Below are 22,476 nucleotides of genomic sequence, written 5' to 3'. Positions count from 1 at the left end.
CTCTGTGAAGAAAGTGAATACAGTGACAGTAGTATCTACGTGTTTTATAACATCTGTAGGAGATTTTAAGGATTTTTCAGAGTGTTCATCATTAGAAAACAGGTCTAGACCAAGGAATGCAAATCGTAGTTCGACGATACGATTACTCGCCTACTGTTCTGCATGCTGTGTTAGGCTTGTTTGCATTGTTGGTAAATCTCTATTGAAATATTTCTTGTATTTGACAGCTGCTACATGCTGCTTTGTCTTTTCCCATGTTAGTGCTTCTTTTAAAAGTTGAAATACTGTTTTCAGAAATAATAGTTCCTTTCCCCTGCATCCATTTTATTTGTAAATACTTCAAGACAGTTGTTCACTTTTTAATTCCTTGAAACCTTTGTACACATCCCCTTTCCCTCGCTAGTCTGATTCGAAAACTGTCTTCTGGGCTTAGTACTCTAAAACAAATTTCTGCCAACGTGATTTTTCATCAGTGAAATTCTATTGGATTTCTGTCCGTTTTTCTTATTAGATGCTCTGTAGTGACAGTTTTGTTCTGGTTTTCCACTTGGGATTTGGGTAGCTGATAACCTTTTTATAATTCAAATGGAAATTGAGCAGACTCATGCTTTTCAAAAACGTGTTTGTTAGATGTGTGTGTTCTCTCCCATTTAAGAGACCAGTTGCTCTATGTTTGTCATGCCAGTGCCTGGCATTTAGTAATCACCCAGGAGATTCTTGATAAGCCAAAGAGCTAATTATCAATGTGGACTTGTACTGTCCAGGCTCAAAAAATTGCATACCTAGACCCTAGCCTGTCAGCCATGGGTTTATGGCAGCTTGGGTAGTTCCGGTTGCTATACTGCCCTTCTTGTGGCTGTCACACTCTGTTCTGGTTAGACTGGCCTTTCCTCCTGGGTGCCTTGACTATGAGATAGGGTCAGATTCTGTACCATTTGCTCCTATGGTGATGGTAGATTTCATTACTGACCTAGTCCATCTGAGTGATTTGCATCCTTGCTTTGCTGCCAGGTTTGCCAAAGAGCGCAGGCTGAGAATCTGGAGAGATTATGTGGCTCCCACTGCTAATTTGGACCAAAAGGACAAGCAGTTTGTTGCCAAGGTGAGTCATTCTCGGCATTTTGGCATGCATTGTGGATGGGCTAGTGATAACACAGAGATTTGAATAATCAATCAAGAGCTGAAGCATTTCTAATCAAGGTAAGCCAGTGGTGTGTGGATGTGTGTGCATGAGTGTGGGCACGTGTGTGTTTATTGTTGAGGACTTAGAAGCCAGAAGAATTTAAATTCCTTGCTGTAAATTTGTATAACTTCCTTAGAAGTTCATGAGTTCAAGTTGTGGGCATTGACACTTGAAATCTCTCATCTTCCAGGGGTTCTGTCTACTTAGCAAATGACATTCTCTTAGATTTCTTATGCCTAAGTATATGTGACCTCAAGTTTCTCTGCTTTCTCTTTTGGGACTTTGGTGGTTTTGAATTTTTTCTAATGTGATGTGTTTTTCTGAGATCTCTCTGCTGATGTGTCCTGAGATGGATTTTCTTTGATGGAAGCTAGAGCTACTGAAAAGATTGATTCCAGCAGCAGTGCTGTAAAAGTGTTTTTGCTTTGTTGTGGGGTTTGGTACCTTGAGTGGTAGACCTGCGGTAGACCTCACTTTCCCCAAATTTGTAGTGTTTCCAACTTAACTTTGCCTTTATGGACTTGAAATATCCATATCCTTGGACTGAGAAGTGGCTATCCTAAATGTCTACCAGTGAGTTTAAGATGGAAAGCCACTAGGTGGCACTGTCAGCCTGAAAAATCCTGGAATGCTTTCTCTTTGAATGGTAACATTTTAACAAGCCTCTGAGGAATTGCCTGAATTTCTTCACTTCCTTTTCTATGATGCCCAAAGCAATAGGTCACAGAGTGCTCAAGTGGCCCCTTTCCCTCTTCTAGTAGTTGGTCTCCCAGCAACTGTCAGGTTAACTATAATCACGCTTTTCGGTGGACATTAGTGGGAGGAGTCCCTGCTTGGATACTCCCTGTATCCAAGACATCTTCCATGTCTTGATGCAGACCAGAGTGGACCCCTGCTTCGTTGCGTGAGGACCATGCTAGCTAGCTTGAACATGGCTGCCCTGCCTGATTGGAACTTAACTTGGTTGTACTTATGTTTCCTGTGATCCAGGACTACAGTTCCACAATGAAAAGATGGTTATTCACTTAACAAGAGAGGCAGGCTTTCCATTTTTCACCATCATCACTGTGAGTGTCTGTGATGTCAGTGATGTAGATGACCCTTGGGAGGGTTTCATTATCCTGCAGTGTCCCTTCCAGCCACTCCTCAGTTGAAACTGAGTTTGTAGAGAAACCTAGAAGAATTTTGAAGGGTTTTTGGCCTCTGGGGACCTAAAGCATTGCTAAAGAAAGAAATCCTTCATTTAAAGGATCAGAGGATTGAGTCAGTGGCTTTGCATTTATCTTAAATGTGACTGTATTGGTAACTAGAAAAAGGAGATCTGGTTATAGGGCATTTTTCCATTTCTAAAAATCCAGGGTCCCAGAATCCATGTTTTGTCTCTTTTTGTTTTAAAACAGGGTCAGGCTTTTAAAAAAAATTACAGCGAAGTTTTATTTGTTACACTGCCAGAATAAAGGAGATTGCCTTTAAAAATCATCTGATTAAGGATCCTTTAGTACCTCAAGTATCAGTTTAGGCCATTTGGATATATGGCATTTCAGAGTAGAGAGAAAAATGTGTTTGTAGGTAGATAAGTGGTTTTAAAACTTACTGAATTTTTGAAATTCTCTAGTATTATTTTCACTTTTTTAAAAACAGAAAAAGACATAAAAAGAAGGAAAAACACTCATACTAGATGAAACTACTGTAACTCAGCTTTTTTTTTTTTTTTTTTTAAATAAAACAAGTTGATCATACTATCAATCTCAGAGGTTGGCAAACTATGGCCCATGGGCCAGATTTGACCCATCACTTGTTTTTGTGTAGCCTGTAAGGTAAGAATGGATTTTATCTAGAAAAATGTTTTGTGGCACATTAAAATTATACGAGATTCGAATTTCAGTGTCCTGAATAAATTGGAACATAGCCACGTCTGTTCGTTTACATATTGTCTAGAACTGTTTTTGTGATGCAGTGGCGGAGGTGGGTAGTTGTGACAGACCATATGGTCTGCCGAGCCTAAAATATTTAATATCTGGCCCTCTACAGAAGAAGTCTGCTGACCCTTGATCTATCACCGTCCTGCTCAAAGTGCCTTGATATGATATAAGGAGCTTGAAGCAGAATGTAAATCAAGGCATTGCTGCTTTCATCAAGAAAGCCTTGCTACAGAAAAGAACGTCAGCAATGTTCTCAGCGATGTCGTTGATTTATGTTCTGAGCTCCTCATCTCATTGCAGACTGGCAGCTGCTTTTGAGTAGTACTGTCTTGTATTCTTTTGTGTGTAATTTTTAAGTTGGTTAAGTTTTTATTTTTAACATGTAAACATTTTTAAAGATCTCTTTGGGCTTCTTAAGAAATGCACTCTTCCGTTTCCCTCCTCCTTGAGGCAGTTGTCGTCAACTCTTGTCTAATCCATTTCTCCGGATAAAATGTTTATATTGCTCGCTATTAATGTTTCAGGTATAACCCCCCCCCCATTTTTTTTCACACTGTGGAAGACGAGGATTTGGTTTTTTCACTCACATACATATTCACATGAGTGTGCGTTCATGTACTCTTCTCCAGTCCTTCTAATAGGACTATAGCGTGATTCTGGCTCAATTAATATTCAGTGTTTACTTTGTAAATGCTAATCACTTCCGAGCCATATAATGTATTAGGACTATGTTTTATTTCCTGCATGACTTTTTGTTTTCCCTGGAGTTAATTTTTTTTTAAAGTATGTATTTTTTACATACTGATTATTAGTTCAACCCCCAGATTCTACTTGTCTAAATCTCTTTTCAAGACATTGATTCCATATGTTATTTTTATCTTTTTCAATACTGCTTTCCAGGAGCCTTGTGACCTGGACCAATCTGGATTAGTTCCTTTTTCCTTGTTAACAAAGCTGTCATCTTTGGAATTCCTCACTGTTATCCTGGGGTTTTCTTTGCCTCACTCCTAGGTTGGAACTATGTTTGCTGGATCTTACAGCTTCTTTCTGATTTACTCCTTTGTCTTGGTGGCACACGTTCTCTAGCTTCCTGGGAGAAGAGTGCTTGGTAGGTACACTGTTTGAGACTTTTCGTGCCTGTTCTATAGTTACACTTGCTAGTTTAGGTGGGTATAGAATTTGATGTTAGAGGTTCTTTATCTTTAGATTTACGAAGGCGTTGCTCCACTGTCGTTTAGCTATTAGAGATTTTTTTGTTTTATTGTTTTTTAGACATCTGAAACCATCCTGATTTCTCATCCTGTGATACGTGTTTTCTTCCTGTAAGCTCTCAGCAAATTTCTTTATCCTGAAATTTCACAGTGATGCACTTTGCTTATCCGTGTGTGAGCATATTGTGGTTCAATTTTTAGTCCTTTATGTCTGGGAACTTCAACTGTTTTGTTTTTCCATCTAGTTACTCTGGTCTCTATTTTCCTAGAACTGCTGTTTGGATACTTGACTTCATGGACTGATACTCTAATTTTTTTCTTCCTATTTTCCATCTTTTTGTCCTTTCTTCTTTGTAGATTTCTTCATATTTACTTTTCAGCTTTTCTACTGGTTATTTCATTTATGATACTGTATTTTAATTTCTAAGAGCTTCTCTGGTTCTCTCAATGTTTCTCTTGTTACTTTAAGTAGTGATATCTAATACTTGGTTCAGAGATGATTATCATCAAGTTTTTGAGGAATTAATAATAATTTTTTGAAGACTTTTGTCTCTCTCCATAGTCTGTGTTCTCTAAGTTGTTTGTAATTCTCTTCGGTTATTTTGATCCCTTATTTTCAATAGTAGAGGGGATCCTCAGACATCTGGTGATCCTTGATTGTCTGTCTTAAAGAATGAGGTAGTCAGTATGGTTTAGAAGCAGTGAACTCTTATGAATGGGATCTAGGGTGTCCATCTTTAGATCTAGATGCTTCTTACCTAGGTTTTAAACCAGTCTAGTTTTTGGCCTTATTTTCATCTCCACTCCAAGTCAGACTCCTGATTTGATCATTCTTAGTCTTGGCAGGCGGAGCAAGTTTGCAGTGTACATCAGAATGGCTATTGTGTTTTCTTTTTTTTCCCCTAAGTTTCCTTACTGTCAGTTTATTGGATTTATTTTTTCCCCTTTTTTTCCTGATATTATTTTGTATTTATTTCTATTTACATTTTTTACTTATTTCAGTTATTATATATGTGTGTATATATGTATTTTTTAATTGAAGTATAGTCAGTTTACAATGTTGTGTTAATTTTTGGTATGCAACATATTCTTTTTCACTATAGGCTATTACAAGGTATTGAATATAGTTCTCTGTGCTATGCTATTGTGTCTTCTCACTGTTAGCTCAGGTTTTAGCTTTTGTGAGTCTATGGAGTCAGTTACCATTCATTCCTGTGCTTTCCAGCTTCCCAAGTTTAGTTGCTGTAGTCTTCTCTCCCATTATCTTTGTCCTTTTGGGCTTTTGGCCAAAAAGCCCTAAAACCCAAAAAACCCTTTATTTTTGTGTGGCGGTATTTAGGGAATGTAACAAAGTAAATATTGGAGCTGACTTTATTCATAATGTTCCATTGTAAGACTGCATCATAATTTATTTAACTAGTCCCCAGCAGGTTGATATTGATGTAGTTTATCATTTTCCCATTATTTAGAAAATTGAATAATTCTCTGTGTAAGTGGTAATTATTTCCTTAGGAGTGTTTTTGAGCACATTTGCCAAACAGTTCCCCAGGAATGTTAACCAGTGTATGTTCCTTGTGTGCTCATTTTGTAATATGTTGTAGAGCAGAGCTGGACCAGCTTTTTCTTAAAGGACTGTATAGTAAATATTTTAGACTTTGTGGGACATGTAGTCTCTTTGCAATTATTCAGTTCTGCCACCATAGCAAGAAAGCAGCTGTAGGTAATATGTAAATGAATGGCCGTGGCTGTGTGCCAGTGAAACATTATTGACAAGAGTAGGTGGTGTGAGAGGATGGGCCTTGGGTCATAGTCTGCCAAACCCTGTTGTAGAACATGGGATGTCAGTATTAAATGTAAAAGTAAAAATGATCTGCATTTCTTCTCATAAGCCAGAACCCACCTGCAGTTTTGTAGTCATTTTGCCTGATTTAGAACATTTGTTAATGCCAAACTACTTTTCGAGGAAACTAAAATAGATCCTAAGGTGCCCTGGGCCTTCTGGAACATAGTCTGACAGCCCTACAAGTTTTTGCTGAAGGATTCTGCTCTGAGGCTTATGTGACCATAAGGCCTGAACAAATAGTGGTCCTTTCTTCAGCAGTCACCCTGTTTCCTAGGAATTAATTGTACAGAGAACAGCTAAGTAGCATGAAAAGCCTGCAAAAGGTGACCTGTGAAATCTTTAAGCAGGTGCCGCTGGGACCCTCTAGGTAACTTCTGGAACTGATGCAATGCTGTAGCTCAGAGTGTCAGCCAAGAGTCTCACTTCTGAGAAATCTGAAACTCTGCAAAGTATTCTCTTGATACACGTGGCCTGCTGAAAGACTGATTTCCATTTTCTGCTTAAGCAGCTTCTCTTCTTGAGGCAGAAAATGTGAGGGAGGGCTCTCCTTGTCTCTCCAGGTTAGCAGAGAGGCATGTTCACTTCACAGCGATTAGCTGAGCCTGCTTGAGACTTTTGTGCCTGTCGTGGCTTGCCAGTTTCCTGCCTGCCTTCCCTGTGGCGTTTTAGCTGATCTGTGCTGTTTGTAGCCATATGGTCCCTTGAGCACGTGGCTTGGCTTCCCTGTCCCTGCTGCTGGATGCTTGGGCCTTGCGGATTTCACAGACCTGAATAACACTTGGGGGTGGGGAGAGGGGGTGGAGCCTTCTCACTGGCCTTCCTGGTTAGAGGCCTCTCACTTGGTTCTCTGTACCAACTGATTGCTTAACCAGCAGAGCCCTGAACCAGGTGCTTTGAGAAGATGCAGGAGAATGAGCAGTGGTTCCTGTTCTCCAGGAGCTTTGTCTAGGTGATTACCCTGGTAGTTAACTGCCTGGTATTGGTGACCATGTCCAAGTTTGGAGGTCAGGTTATAAGCTATTCACGGACACTGGATTCTAGTACTTACTTGATTTGGCCCTGATTATTTTTTACTGGCAGAATGTCATAGTTTTGAATGAAGTTCATTATCATGCCTCTCTGAGATGGTTTTTAAACAAGGATGCTTAATCTTTTTGGTGGTATCTAGACCTTGCTGTTACATTCCTTTTTGGTAATGTGGAGAGAACAAAAAGTACCAGCTACTTCCTTGACCTTTTGTTGTATGGCTTTCAGATGAAAAGGAAGTTCTTTGGAGGGGTCTGGCTGGGAAGGTGGCCTCTCCTTCACCAAAAAGAGGTGAAGACTTACTTGCTAACTTAAGCTACAAACCTAATTTGCTGATAAGAAAATGATTTAACTAGAGTAAGATTTGTAAAAAACCATTTACCTAGCTTTTTAAGTTAAGACTTTATTTTTCAGAACAGTTTTAGATTTATGGAAAAATTGGCAGAGAGCACAGTTCCCACATTACCCTCTCCCTCCTCCCAGTCTCCCCTGTTATTATCTGGCATGATTATGGCACACTGATAGTAAGTAGTGTACCGGTATTGATGTGTTATTACCAACTGAAGTGTATACTTTAGTTAGATTTCCTTAGTTTTTCTCTGGTGTCCGTTTTCTGTTCCGGAATCTCATCCACAACAGCACACTAAATTTAGTTGTCATGTCTCGTTAGGCTCCTCTTGGATTTGGTGGTTTCTCAGACTTTCTTTGCTTTTGATGACCTTGACAGTACTGAGTTAGGGATTTTATAGGCTGCTCCTCTATGGGAATTTGTCTGATGCCTGGTTTCCTTTTAAGTACCTTTCACCGTGTCCAGTTTATTTGCTTGTGTTTAGATGCCCAGAAATATCTGCATCAGGAAATCGTTGTGCTTAGTATTGTGTGAGGACACAGAGTGGCAACTGTACTTTTCTGGGGGATGGGGACCCATGCATGCGCCCCGGCCATCGCCATAATCAGGTGGAATATTCTTTATTTTTCCCACTTTGGTGTTGCTTCACTACTGTTTCCAGATTCTCTGTGGAAGAACAGATCTGGCATACAGCCTTGGGGAGCTAGAGAAACAGCTAGATGGTCATGAGTTTAGAGAGTAGAAAGGGTGCTGGTGTCCCATTTCCCATGGCCCCCTCAAGGGCACGCTCGCTGGTGGTACCTGTAGAAGCCCTGTTGGGGCTGATGTTCCTTCTGTTTCTATCTGGTAGGGATAATTTGGGCAGCTTTGGAAGTGCTGGTAGTTGTGTTTGGAGACTATTCTGGGGGTCTCTGTAGCTCAGGAGACTGACGTAGGCTTTTTGTTTATTTTATACATGCTGGGGGCTTTAAGAAGCCGAACAGCAGCAGCCCTTCACATCCGATGCGCAGCACTGTGGATGGGCTCTGCAGATGGGCAGTGTGGCAGGAGGCCAGGGAGGGGGATGGATGTCCCTTGCCCCTGACAGCACTCTGCCGTTCTCCTGACTTGTGGCAGCCCTTAGCCTGCACTTGTCATCATTAAGCCACTCATTTTTCCTTTTACAATTGGGCTGCAAGAAATAGGGAAGGAATTGGGTTTAGAGCATGTATCTCAAGTCCAGCCAATGACTTTTTTCCTTGTAGGTTTCTGCTCCTGGAGTGTGTGGTCGGGTAGGGTGTGTGTGTGTGTGTGTGTGTGTGTGTGTGTCTTGAGCAGGGATCTGTAGCTTGTGGAGTAGGTGAGCGATGTGGGCATACGATGTGTGAACTGTCCTAGTAAAAAGCACCGTAAGAAATATCACTGTTATAAATGTGGTCTGTGACGGTACTGATGAGCGGGCTTCGGATAGTAATCCACTCTGCATTTTACTTATTACACAGTGTGTGACTATAACTGCTATGTTATTGCTTCTTCCATGTCGCTGCCCAGGAGCTGCTTGCTCTCCGGACAGCAGTGACACAATTTAGAGAAGAATAAGACATCGTGAACCCCACTTACAGACATGCACACGTGCATTCACACCCCTTCACCAGAAAGGCAGACCTTGTTTAGCTGGCAGCGTCAGCGTGCACAGTTCCTGAAGAGGAGGTTTCTAATCAGGGAGATGCCGAGCAGAGAGTCTGCTGCCAAGGCCTGAAATCTACAGCTCCAAGCAGCCATTCGCTGCTGCTGTGGCTGCAAACGCATTACAAGGGGTGACGAATACCAGTAACTTGTCACAGGGGTATGCTTAGATCTTCACATTCTGTAATCAGGGGGTGAAGATGTGAGCACTATGATACTTTGCCCGGTTTTATTTCTCTCTGAGTGTGACTAGGGAGTGGAGAATGTCTAGATATTTCTCATGTCTTGATTGTAGGAAGTTCCCTATGTTTCTGGTAACTGACAATTTAATAAGAGTTTTGGCATGAGAGAAATGTGTAGCATGGTCCATCACTGAGATTTAGGAAGTACTGTGGCGTGTGTGCATTTGAGAACCCTGACCTTATTACCTTACTGTCCTCTGGGCAGCATTCCTGCACTTTTCAGGGAGGAGCAGTATTGATCTGCGATACTGGCTAATTTGCTTGGTACAGCTTTGTGGGATTTTTGATTCGAAGGTGGGACAGTGGTATAGCATGTATCATGGACCCCCCCCACCTTCTGTCATCCATTTTGTAATACTTTAACTTTCATACAAATGTGGGATTTTGAAGGATAAGGAAACCATCAGCTGGGGTCTTTCTTGGTCAGTTATGACTACTGTCTTAGGGAGTTGAGGGTTGAGTCCATTATGATATGGGTGTTTTTACTTGGCATTCATGTGTTTAAATGGTAATGGGACTAAGTTGTACCCCTTTTCTTTCAATTACTGGATCTATAGTTTTGGTTATATCTTCCTGGCTGGTTTTAAGTTCTGCACCTGAAATGACTGGGTTGCTATAAGGCGGCTCTGTGATTGGAGGGTCCCGCATGTTTTGGCACCACCCACACCTGGGTACTCACTCCTGACCTGTGAGCACAGATCATGGCTTTTGATTACCCTTAGACTCCACAAAGTTTTTCTGGCCAGCTGAATTTTGGGTTCTAGTTGCCTGGGTTTTAGTGTTTAGCTTTTATGTGATTCTCCTATCTGTGACAAAGGTTATAGCAGAATGGCTGTGGTGATTTGAGACTGGGTTTTTGCTGAGTTCAGGGTTGCGAGTTAATCTTATACACAGTTGAAAATGAAAAGTAGTTACCCGCTCACCTAGTCTACACAGTTCTTTCTCAGACTTTTTACTACTTTTTTGGTCCCTGGCCTGTTTTTCTCTACACTTCTTTCATTACTGGTGGTGGTAGAACCCCGGGGTATCTTGCCATCTACCCCCCGTAGTCAGCCTTCCACAAACTTCCGGCTTGATTCCAACTGTCATCTTCCTTTTTTCATTCATTCTGTTTGATGGCACTTTCCTCCTGCTATTTCCTGTCATGTATAATTTCTCACTTGGTTTTGCTTTTTGCTCCTTCTTCAGATTGTCCTTTAAATCTTTACTCTTTTTCTTGTGTGATTGGCTGGTTCTTCAGAAAAGATAGGGAACAGCCCTTTTTGTAGGAGTCTGCAAATAAATGGGTATATTCTGTGTTAAAAAGATGTGACGCTTTCCAGGGGATAGTTAGGGAGGGCTCTGTGAGGATACTTATTAGTGTGGTACCCACCGCAGCAGAGGAGAGTCTAGTTCCTTTTGTTTCACGTATAAAAGAGGAGGGACATTTTGCAAGTCTCCCCTCACTGTGGCAGCTGACCCTGAAGTTTGCTCAGCTACCTGTTTGCTTCTAATGGGGTCTGATTGAAGCCTAGAAGAGTTGGTTTTGATTCTGCAGATAAAGTGGATAGTGACAGTGTTTTGTAGTCAAGAGTTACCTTGTAGCAAAGTGTTACTTGGAAAAAACAAACTGACAAAAAGGCAAAAAAAAAAAAAGCCCCACAAAACCAAACAGCCTTGTAACAACAGGCTCTGAATATAATTGGATGAACTGTAGACTGCTGGCTGAATTATGAATTCTAGTTATAACCCTAGTCTGGTTTCAATGGAATTTTATTCTGTACACATTGGTGGGGTTTTCTGATAACCTCCACAGAGGAGTATTTGTGCGTTTGCCCTTTGAGTAGATAACCTCGAAGCTGCTCCAGATTCGGAGTTAATCTTGAGCTAAGAATGGGGTCCAGTGTTAACTGACTTTGGTTTCTAAAACAGTGATGTCCATGGTAGTGCTCTGAAAAGGTGGCTTTCAGAGTAGTTGAAGTAATATCTTAGCAATTTAATGTTTCCATCTGTGAGATTAATGGCTGAGCACCTGCATTCCCACGCTGAGATGACAATTCTTTTTGCCCTTCACTTGCCTTTGATTTCTCTGCTCTCCGTCGGGGCGTCCTATTTTGGTTCTTTCTCCTCTGGTGCTGGTACCGTTGTCTTCTAATCCAGCCCTTGCCTCTTTTCCCAGAATCACATTGAGATCGGCAGCTTGATTTTAGCTTAGAACCTGGTTCAAGGAAAATCTTCAATAACGCAAACAGACTGGATTTCCAGTTCGTAAGCTTTGTAGTTAACCGCGTATCTTGGTCAGGGAAAAAGATAAAAAAGCTTGACCGTCTTTATGAATGATACAGATACTGCCTCGTTGCGGAATCATAATGTCTTTGGGGACTGATCATTACAGGGTGGTTTTTTCCAACATTGTTGTACGGTAAAGAATGATAACTGGATCTACCCCGAGTGGCTATTGATCTCTCTCTGCTTCCTGTGACTGCTGTGCCTTGCTCCTTAGCATGTGCGCTACGAGATATAGCCATTGACGCACGGTTAAGCAGTTTTACCTTCTTGCCCACAGGTGATGCAGGTGCTGAATGCCGATGCCATTGTTGTGAAGCTGAACTCTGGAGACTACAAGACCATCCACTTGTCCAGCATCCGACCACCGAGGCTGGAGGGGGAGAATACACAGGTGAGCCTAGAAAAACAGCAGAGTCTCTTTCCCAGAGCCAAAGAGGAGGAGCTGGAGAATTAATTACATATGGTTTATGTGTGGGAGAATGCAAATGGACAAGTAGGGTAAATCTCCAAAGTAGTATTTCTGAATATTTGCAGCCTAGCTACCACTGGGCAGGTCTCAATTCCTTTTGAACCGCATTCATTGCTCTGCTTCGTTGGATGGGCCTTGCAGCCTTCCTCCCAAAGGGGTTTGAGACAAGGTAGGGTTGGTATATGGTAGGTGGTGAATGAGTCTTGTTTATTAACAAGATCTTATTCTCTGAGAACAAGGAAGAGGTCTGTACCTCACATGCATGGCCCTGAGGCCTGTTCTGTTGGTTATTTTGATGTGAACTGCATTTTTTGCCCCAGGGAGAAATGAATCTTGGTATATATATTCTCTGGGGTCACCTACTGATCTTTTCCAAATAGCAACCGGAATTACTTGTCACACTGTTTTGTGCTATTTGTTGGTTCTTTTCGGCAGCCTGGGTGTTTGCCTAGCCAATGTGTATGATTTGGGCCTATCAAGTTTGAGAAATTATGCTTAGGATGAAAACTGCAGATAGTTTTGGTTTAAATTTTGTGACCATTTTCTTTCCATTCTTATGAGTTATAAGAGGTTGGGGAAGAGCATTGAGGTTGAACTTTTCTGTTTGTTGGGCAGTTGTTTTTATAGACATCTTTCCAGCTCCTGTCCTCTCCCTCCGAGAGTCAGAGTGTGTAACTGTGTTGACTGGTTCTAGAACCGGGTCCTCAGTGAGAGCCAGAGCTGCAGGCAGATTCAGCGTGGTTGAAGTTAGTGCTGTGTGGCTTTTTTGATTTATCCCTTTTGTAGTTCTATAAAGACTTGAAATTTGCTTTTCTGAGGTTTTGCACGTACGCTTGTCTTGGTACATTCACAAGTTAAAATTCAGGCCCTGTTTTCATTTGTGTGAGAGTTTATAGACAACCCATAAGAGTAAAATAAAAATATCTTGATTGTTTTTTGAATCAGATCACGTGTAAGAAACCCATACAGGGGAAGTTCTTTGAATGCCTGGCCAATCAGTTCGTTCTCCCCTCCGCCTGCCTTTCTTCCCCATAGAGGAGGCAATTTAGTGCAGCAAACAGTATCGTGGTAAGGCTGAGAATTTAAATGCACGAAAGCCTGGAAATGCCAAAATAAGGTCTCAGTAGCTGTAGCTCTGCCTCATTGCACAGAGTAAATAGACATCTCCAATTTTATCAGTATTGGGAGTAGTCCACAATTCTGCATCTGCGCCGTGCAGTTGGAATTAAGGTTCCCACAGCAACCACAACTTTGAAATTCTTGAACGTTGATTTTTGTGCCTGTATCATCAGCCAAAGCATCATGTTAACGCAGACTCAGTTGAATTTTAAGCAGTTTTTAGGGGGAGTCGGTTGTTACAACTTAAGTAAGATGATTGTAGATTTTCTGGAGAAAGAACTAAACTACCACTGAGGAGTTCTGGTTCTTCCAGGATCCTTTGAAACTCCTCAGGGGTGATGGGTGGATGTTCCTTAGCCTAGCGGACGACGGAAATTTGTTGGAATATATGTCCTAGTTTAGGCAGGGTCATGTTTATAGAAGTTCTTGTTCTTTACGAAGGTAGGTTATCTTGTATTTTCAACCTCTGTTTATACCTGAGATCTTACTCCATTTTGAAGAAAGTTCCAAGAGAGGTTCAGCTCTGAGAGTTAACATGGCTTTTGAGTGACATGAGAAGTAATTTCCTTTGGAAGATTTTAGTGAGAGTCACATAGGAAATTAATAGGACACACCCTGAGTACAGGGGTGAAGGGTGCCATGAGGAACCCTGTTGGGGTGGGTGCAGGGGAGTCTTTCTAGGAGCAACTAGTATATATACCTTTTGAGTGTACATGGATGAGGAGAAGTTAGCAGATGGAAGAAAGGGCATTCTAGACCAACACTGTTGGATAGAGCTCATCTGTGGCTTTGCATTATATATCCGTGTGTTACTTAAAATTGCCTAGTAGTTATATTTTAAAAAACATTAATTTTAATGCAGTTTGACCTAATATATCCAGAATAGTATCATTTCAACATTTAATGAATCTAAAAAATTAATGAGATATTTTACTTTTAATTTTGCTATGTCTTGGAAATGTGGTGTATATTTTGTGCTTGGAACACATCTTGATTCGTCCTAGCGTATTTCTAGGGCTCACTGGCCACAGTGGCTGCTGTAGTGGACAGCACAGGTTTGAGAATTCAGATGAATGGGTTCATCACCATTGATAAATATTTACTGGGGACCCACTTTGTACCAGATGCCGTGCTGGGGATGCAGCAGGGAATAAAACTTAGTGGAACTTTTAAAGTCTAGTAGGGGAAATATACAGATACCTGCATTTATGTTAAGTACTACAAAAGGAAAGGTTAGAGTTGATGAGAATGCATAATCTGGGGAGGCTTCTTTGAAGAAGTGACATTTAAGGCCTGAAGGCTGATTAGGAGTTAGCTAGGTAGAAGTGGGGAAAAGACAATTCCTGCCCGAGACAGCAGCAGTGACAAGAATCGGGGGAGCCTTGGGATAGGGAACGGTTGGCCACTGTGGGTGGTACGTGTGGTATGATGCCCGTGTGGTACAAAATACAGGCAGGGCCAGATCGTGCATGTTCTGTGAATATTTCAGGATATTCATGAAAAGAGAATATGGGCCATATGATGAACTGCATGTAATTTTGTCTGACTGGAACAGAGGGTAGTTAATGCCAGGGACTAGTAAGAAATGGGTTTGGGAGTTAGACAGGGGCCATGTGTTGGAACCACGTGTGCCATGCTTTTTAGATTTTTGCCTTGAAGAATTATGAACGAGGGACCGCACGTTTGGATATGAGTGTGCTTGTGTTTGTGGCTTGCATTTATAAAACATGAAAGCACTTGGCATTATAAGAGAGAATCATGCTAGATGAAAACTGATCTGCAGCCCGGAGTTGTGGTTTTGTTTTTGGTAAACCTCACCTGAGCAATGCCCTGGGGGTGAAGGGTGTGAGGACTGAGAGCTTGTGGATGTCGCTCTAGCAGTCCCTCGTGCTGGAGGAGTCAGAGTTCTTGCCTTTCTAGTTAAAGAATTCCCCCTGTAACAATTACAGTAAGTGGAGATTCTGCTCTGTGCTTATCTGAAAGTTACCAGAGATTGATAGTATGGGTGTGGGAATAAAAATCACCCAGGAATCCCAGTGAGGCTGTAACTATAGGTATGTAATGACTAGGCAAAAGGGGTCCCTTTGGAGTCTTTGGTTTCCCTGATGTTCTTTACTGTTTACCAGCATTTCTTATGCTACAAGGGGAGTTAAGTCAAGTATTCAAGGCATGGATTTGGAGCCAGAATCTCTGTTAGCCCACATTGCACCCTTGGGCAAGTTAGAGAAGGCTGCCCCTTCATGTCAGGGTGCGTGGCTTGGAAAGTAGAATAGAGGCTGAATTTCAGCTCCCATTCTCCCTCTATACCCTTGGCCATGTGCCCTTGTGCAAGGCACTGTGTGTACAGGAATGTGTGGCTGTCCTAGTTAGAACGAGGCTGATAGAATCTCCAAAGGAAACGCTGAGGGTGTGTTTCGGGAATTGGGGAATGGTCTTGTAGTTGCAGCAGCAAAGGATGCTTGACAACTGTTTGGAGATAATGGATGGATGGACCGTGGAGGACAATGAATGAAACCCTCAGGAGATTGTCTTCTCTCCCAATTTTTCTCGGTAGGGGGGTGGGGGTGGTTATTGGCTTTGAAATGGAGACAAAGATGACCTGGCAGGTTTTGGAGTGCTAAACAAAAGAACAGAGTCGGAGAAGCTGCAGGCTAAGGAACTGGAGGAGTAGATGAAGAGGAAAGTCTTTGCACGAGCTTCCTCAAGGGCAGGCAGATGGCATGCAGTGAGTCCTGCTGTGGGTAGGCCTCCCTACAAGCTCCCAGATGATGACCCAGTGGGGCTTGCCCTTCAGGTAAGAGCTGTGGAGAGGGGTCTTTTAATGTTCATCTTACCCATATCCTAAAAACTCCAGTAACATGACATCAACTAATATAGATCTGAGACATATATATTGTCAAAGATAGTAGGGCAAATTGAAATTTCCTTTTTTTTAAAATTATATACAGAGACAAATTGATTTCTATTAAATGATACATGAAGGCAAGGAGATTGTTCCCAAGGCTCACTGTGCACTTCACTCCCCCTGCTTTGGGTATTTTCTAATTGTAGCTGGAGGAAGGACTCTGGACAAAACTGCGTGGTCAGAAAAGCTGTTTTCATTCCAGGCAGCTCCTTTCCAGTACTTGGGAATTTGTGCGTTGCCTCTGCTCCCAGATTTTGGTTAGAGCTTGATTTGTTGGTAGAATGAGCGACAGAGTTAAAAGCAAGAGTGTGTAGTATTTCCCTGAGAAGGATTACAATCGGATGTCTGATGCTACTGAGTGTGTTTCTGTGGCACCGTACCTTTGGATTATTCAGGGTGAACCCAGTGTCGGCTTTTTGGAGCTGTAGCTCCTTCAGGCTTAGATGCATTTTGGACACCGATGTGTGGTGCTCCTGTGGACCGAAGGTGTATCAGGGTTTCTCTACAGGTGTAGTCTGTTTTATCCAGTTGTTTGCCACAAAAATACAAGTCTTGGGGAAAGGCTATGGGTTTTCTGAGCTACTGCCTTAAAGGAGACAACACATTGTGCGATCTCAGGACATCGTGGAGAGCTTTTGACTTTGATCTGAAACTGGAACTAGTGCTCTATTGCCCAGGGCTGCTGCTGCGGGCTTTGTGTTACACTTGGAGTGTTAATGATAAAGAAAATACAGCCCTTGGGCATCTGATGAAGGGGCTGACTTACTCCCCGCTGAAGTCCGCTCAAGCGGTGCTAGTATAGTGGGCGAAGAGATACAGAGCTGAAATTCACCTGGAAAACAGGTATGTAGTTTACCCAACCCCCAGGTCTAAACTGTAGACAGTTTGCTTTCAGATGCAGGGCCGTTTTCCTCAAACTCCTTTCCTTAGCTTGCCTGCCTATTGCTCACACACAGACTCCGGAAAGTGTGGAACCCCTTCTCCTTAGCTGTCATCCATAGTTCTGTGCTTTCAACTTGTATTGGTTGCCATCACCCTGTCTTTCCCTTCTCCCTGTCTTTCCCTTCTCCCACTGAAGTTACCACAGAAATACTCTTTCACACAGCAGGGCCTCTTAGTGTTCAGACCTGGGCACTGTAAGGTCAGTTTTGTTAAAGCTGCAGTCAGTCCTTGCTGCCTATTTGGGGGGGTTGTTTCCCAGGCCCGACCCCACTGGGTCTCCTTCGTAGGCAGGTGATGGGAAACAGCTTCAGGTAGGCACATTATTAGTGATGCTTGAGGGCGTTTTCTCAGAGGCAAGGCAGTTTCAGGGGGCTAATAACTCCATTTGGTGTGCAAGACCCCAGAGTGCCTTGCCATTTGGACACAATTAAAAGTGGTTCTTGGCCTAATCCCTGCAGTTGAGATTTCTGAAAGCAAGATGACTGGTCCTCTGGACCCTAAAGCAGTTGATGCTGCCACTGAGATGTGAACCAACAGAAAGCTGTGGGGCTGCGGTCCCTAAGTGTAATGGGGCAAACCAATAAACCCACTGACTGTGATCTTGCGCGTGTGACTGGGAGCATAAGGTAAATAGCAAATTGGAGAGGGACTCCAGCCTGGTATTGAGGACCTTGGAGAAAAGCAAAAGCTCTTTGGAATGGATATAGCGTTTCACCGGTTTCCAGTGGAGAGATTTGGGGACTGCAGCAATGTGATCAAAAGACGTAGAATGTGTCAGAGCGTCGGCAGAGGCATTCCGTCCCGGTTTCAGATTTGTTTTGATCTGGGCGTTTTTGAGAAGAACACTAGAAAATTCTTTGTTAAAGGACTGAAAAAAATTATTATTAGGAGGCGATGGCTTGGTCTTAGCTCATCTATTTAAGATTCCAGGATGTATATATCCTGTTATTTTTAAAAGATTGATATCTGTTGCTCAGCTGGAGAGGTCATGAGGGGAGGAGAGGTGGCAGGCCTCCTTGAGGTGAGGTCAAGACATTTTCATATCTGAATTGATCCAGACTGCCCCCAAAATGTATGTTCCACTGATCTTTATGAGTGAATTACAACCTAGAGAAGACAGCAAGTGTCTATCTATTTCTCCTTGAATTACTTTCTTCTTTCTATTACAAATTATATTTTCATCTGTTTCCTTTAGTTAATGCATCCCCATCCCCATGATCTTGCCTGGACCCTACAAGTAATCTTTGTGGCATTTTAACAGCCTCCTAGTGGGCCTTGCTGGTTGATCCTTCCCCGAACCATGTGCATTTATGTCTTTCAGTCCATCTCGTTCTTCTCTCTTCATTTAATCATCACTATTCCACAGTTCTGTATTGTCAATTTATCTAAATCTTCCTTGTGCTAGTGTCTGTATTTCTTGCCTCTCTTCAGTCCTGTGAGCTGCGGTAATTTTCTGTTGTTTGCAGAGTTGACAGCACCATCATATTTGCTGTCCTGTGACCATTCAGCATAGCTGCTGTGCTGAGGTAGCCCCCTTTCTTGCTCTGGTTCTTGAAAGCCTCTTTTGGCCAGAGATTTCCATATACACTGTCTCCCTTCTCTGGATCGTCTTGTCCTGTATTTTTGATGTCCAGGCCTGCTTTCCATTGTGAAGCCTAAACTCCACTGATGGTGGAAATGGTACAGGTTTCTCAGCTTCCTATACCTTCTGTTTCAGAAGCTGGCAGAGTGCTGTGACTACTGTAGGCATTTAATAAATGTGTAAATCAGTGCTGTGCTGAGGCTCAAGACTTACTCTGTACACTACTTTTGAGTGGCATCATTTTTAGTGCCTCCCAGTCCATCGCCAATCTCCTTGACTGCTTCTGAGAGCCATTGCAACTTAAGGCAGTGTATTGGTGTCAAACGGCCCCAGGAGGGAGTTTTTGCAGTCTGTTTTTTTCCTACTTCCTAATTGGATTGCTTGTTTTGATGGTCGGGTCACACATGGCTTAGTTTTCTGTAGGCACTTCCTCTTGCCCCCACCTCATTTCAGTTGAGTTGGGTTCAATCGCCGTTGGGTTGACGAGCCCTGCCTCTCTCTGAGCAGTGGTTTCCCTCATAATGGTATTCTTAGCGTGGTACAGATTGGGTTCAGTCCACCAGAGGGGTTAATTTCAGGATTTTAAGTGCTTTTGCTGATCGGTCCCCGACTGACTTTTTTTTTTTGAACACTTCTACTTGTTTTCAGGCTTTTCCAAATACCCTTCTTTCATAGTAGTTCAGATGTCTTGATTCATTGGAGTGTTTAGGTGCATGGTTTTCCCGAGGGCTATGTATTTTTTAACTGTTGTCGACCTTGTTGGTTGTCAGATTATTTCTTTGCTCGGAACTAATTTTAAAATCAATTAGGGAAGCTTTCCCTTCATCTTTCTCTCTTTATTTATGAGATACTGATTGCAGAGCTACCTACACTGTGTTGAGATAAATTACTTTTTTTTTTTTTTTTGCATAACATTTATATTCAAGGCAAGTTTAGTGCAGTCATCCAGTGCCTTACACTTCTGCCAGGGCTGTAGGTTGCATTCCTTGGTGGACTAATTAGCTTTGTGCTAGGGAAATTTTGTTCCATTCGAAAAAACCAAACATGTTATGTCCCTCATGTATTAGAGGCACTATGGACTCGGGAAATAATTTTTATTGGTAACATGTTTATAATTTTAGGAAGTGAGTCTCAGACCCTGACCAGTATGTGCATGTTGTGCTCACGAGATGGGACTTCAGTCTGGATGGAAGACTGTGGATGAAGCAGCATCAGGTCATGTCACTGCTTCGGAAAGTGCTTTTCAGAACTGAGACTGGAAGGGGAAGCTGAAGGACACAGATGCTTGCTTTTTTTCCTAGCAAATGACAGGCCTATTGCTTAGGCATATTTTTGATGTCACTTTTCATTTCAGCCCTCCTTTGAAATCCACGGCGAGTTTATGGTTGTTCACATCATATAGGCCTTCATCTCACCGGCGAGTGTGATTGAGTCTGTTTCGGGCTGCAGATGCCTTTGCCGGGTTCAGGGCTGTGCTGGTGGCCACCTTGGTGTCTTGTTCTTTCACAGAGGGCTCTCTGTTCAGTCTGGCTGTGAAGGCTTTATGGAGACTATGTGCTTTACCTTTTCACTTCTCTACTGGAAGCCAGTGGCTGCACTCTCCTTCATTCTTGTCTCACTATATTGGGTTCTTCGTGAGGCCAAGCAGAAACATCCCCTCTGCGTGGGCATCTGCTGTTCATCGGTCCCAGAATTTGGTTCCTTCTGCTGTCCTGCGGATTCTGGATAACCCACATGAGGGATACCTGTAGTTTCTACAGTTTCTAGTTTCTGCTTTAAAATCCGTACCCTGTCTCCACCCCCAGCGCTTCCTTACGCTATATGATTTTTTTCCCCCCGGGTCAGTAGATTTCTCATTTCTTCAGATCTGTTGCCAGCTCACTCCCTGGCCCATAGTTGATACGCACATGTTTGTTGTATAATGTCTCATTTCATTCTCATCCGCTCTCTTTGTTCATAATCTGGGAGCGGGAGATGGGCAGAACATGCTGACACTTGACTTTCTGAGTCTGCTGCTGTACCCTTCCTAGGACCTTTTCCTCATCATTACTGGAGAGGCTGGTAGGAGGGTTTGAAGTTTTTTTTTTTTTTAAATGTGCTGCCGTCTTTTGTAAGGTGGTCTGGAATTAGGAGAAAGCCGCATTCTTACTCATGTAGAGCTGCCTTTAGCATCTGCTTATCCAGCTGGAGGGACTTGTTTTAGAAACCTTGCCAGGCAGAAGCTGTAGGTGGATGTCTACGGAGGGGCTGCTGATATGCCACGTGTCGCCTGCCCAGGGTTCCCTCCTGCTCCCTCAGGCTCTGGTGGGAGCTGGTCCCTACGGATGGGGGTGCAGACTCTAGGGTACCACCCACGCTAGTCTTATTGGAGCCTCTTTCCCCTTTAACCTCTGAGTGCAGCCACTGTGAGGGAGCGCCCCGTGTTCTGCATGGGAGTTGGCAGACAGCTCCATTTGCTGGTTTTGGCCACTGGGACAGCCAGGATTATTAGGCCAGCTTGTACTTTAAAGAGGAGGAAGACTTGACATCACTCAAAGCAGCTTATTTTACTTATTTCTTACTTCTTTTAAAGTGGAAAGAAGTTATCCCAGCACTTTGCTATTCCTTTCAGAGTGTATTAAATTAACAGCTCAGTGTTTTCTCAGGAAAACATTCAGGTTCCTCCCTGTCCTTTGAGCCAGGCTCTGTCTCACCTCTGCAGATGGTTCTGTGGGGCCCAATGCCTCCTCGCTCTTAAAGCCTTTGGCTCTATCTCTCACCCTCTTCTAATCTTCTTCTCTTGGAGGAGTGACTGGTTCTTTCAGTCTAGAGGACTCCTGTTTGCATACCAAGTTATGGTTATTCTGGAGGTGCTTAGATGCCGTGATATCTATGTTTCGAAAAGTGTGAGCTTCTCAATTGAGAAACCATTAGGCAGCTTCCATTGGTAACTCCATTTGGGCCCCTTGTTATTATTAGAGATCCATAAAATCTCACAGGTAGAGAATAATCATCAGGGCTCTGTTAGAGAGAGATGCCTCCGTCCTAAAAGATACAGATTAGTCTCAGGGTCCCTGCTGTAGTAAATGGGACTTGACAAACGGAAAAAATTCAGTGCAATAAAATCCTACAGCCTTTCATCTCTCACCCTCATCACCCAGCAAGAAATGAATTCCGAGGGCAGAAGCTGATAGTGTTTAATATCTCTGTCTTGGACTGTAATTGAATGTGCTCAAGTGGGAACCTGCTCTCTCCCTGCTCCTGTGCCCGCCCCCAGGTGGTTGCTCTGGAGACTTGTGGTCTATCATCCCCGCCCCTTGTTTCTGCAGGTATCCAGATGGTAAGATTACAGATTGGTGCTTCTGCGGCTTTAGTTTTCCTTTGGGTTTTTTCCTAGTTACCTCTCCCGCCCCCACTGTGGCTCCTCCCATTCCCCTCTCCCACCCTCCCTCTGGGAGTGCAGAGAGGGAGTTTGTAACCTTAGATTTGAATGTTGAAGTCACTCCCAGCACATGCAGTTCAGTCGTTCTGTTACATTTTACAAAGGAGCTCGTGACTTTTCCCTGTATCCCCCTCATCTTTAAGTGTTGCTCTGAAACTCTCTGTGCTGTGTTTTAGATGCTGCATGAGCCCACAAATGAATCCTCATTTCAGCTTAACAGAGTTGAGGTCCACTGTCGCCCTTAAGCCTCCTTGCTCTAGGTTCAGCCAGAAGGAGCGGGTGGCATCTTTAACCTGAATTCACTACTTAAAACATTAACAACCAAACTG

The 22,476-nt window shown here is 42.9% G+C and overlaps 1 protein-coding gene across 1 annotated transcript in view; it reads left to right on the top strand.

Moving 5' to 3' along the window:
- SND1 (staphylococcal nuclease and tudor domain containing 1) overlaps positions 1–22,476 on the top strand; it is a 379,670-nt gene that overhangs the window by 42,881 nt on the left and 314,313 nt on the right. The window contains exons 9-10 of the mRNA XM_010947574.3: positions 1,012–1,102; positions 11,987–12,100. Coding sequence (XP_010945876.1) covers positions 1,012–1,102; positions 11,987–12,100 — 205 coding nt within the window. The remainder of the gene's footprint in view (positions 1–1,011; positions 1,103–11,986; positions 12,101–22,476) is intronic.

The sequence above is a fragment of the Camelus bactrianus genome, chromosome 7 (assembly GCF_048773025.1).
Source record: "Camelus bactrianus isolate YW-2024 breed Bactrian camel chromosome 7, ASM4877302v1, whole genome shotgun sequence".
In the NCBI taxonomy this organism is placed as follows: domain Eukaryota; kingdom Metazoa; phylum Chordata; class Mammalia; order Artiodactyla; family Camelidae; genus Camelus; species Camelus bactrianus.
Note: the sequence above shows the minus strand (reverse complement) of the source record. Positions and strands in the feature narration are given on the sequence as shown.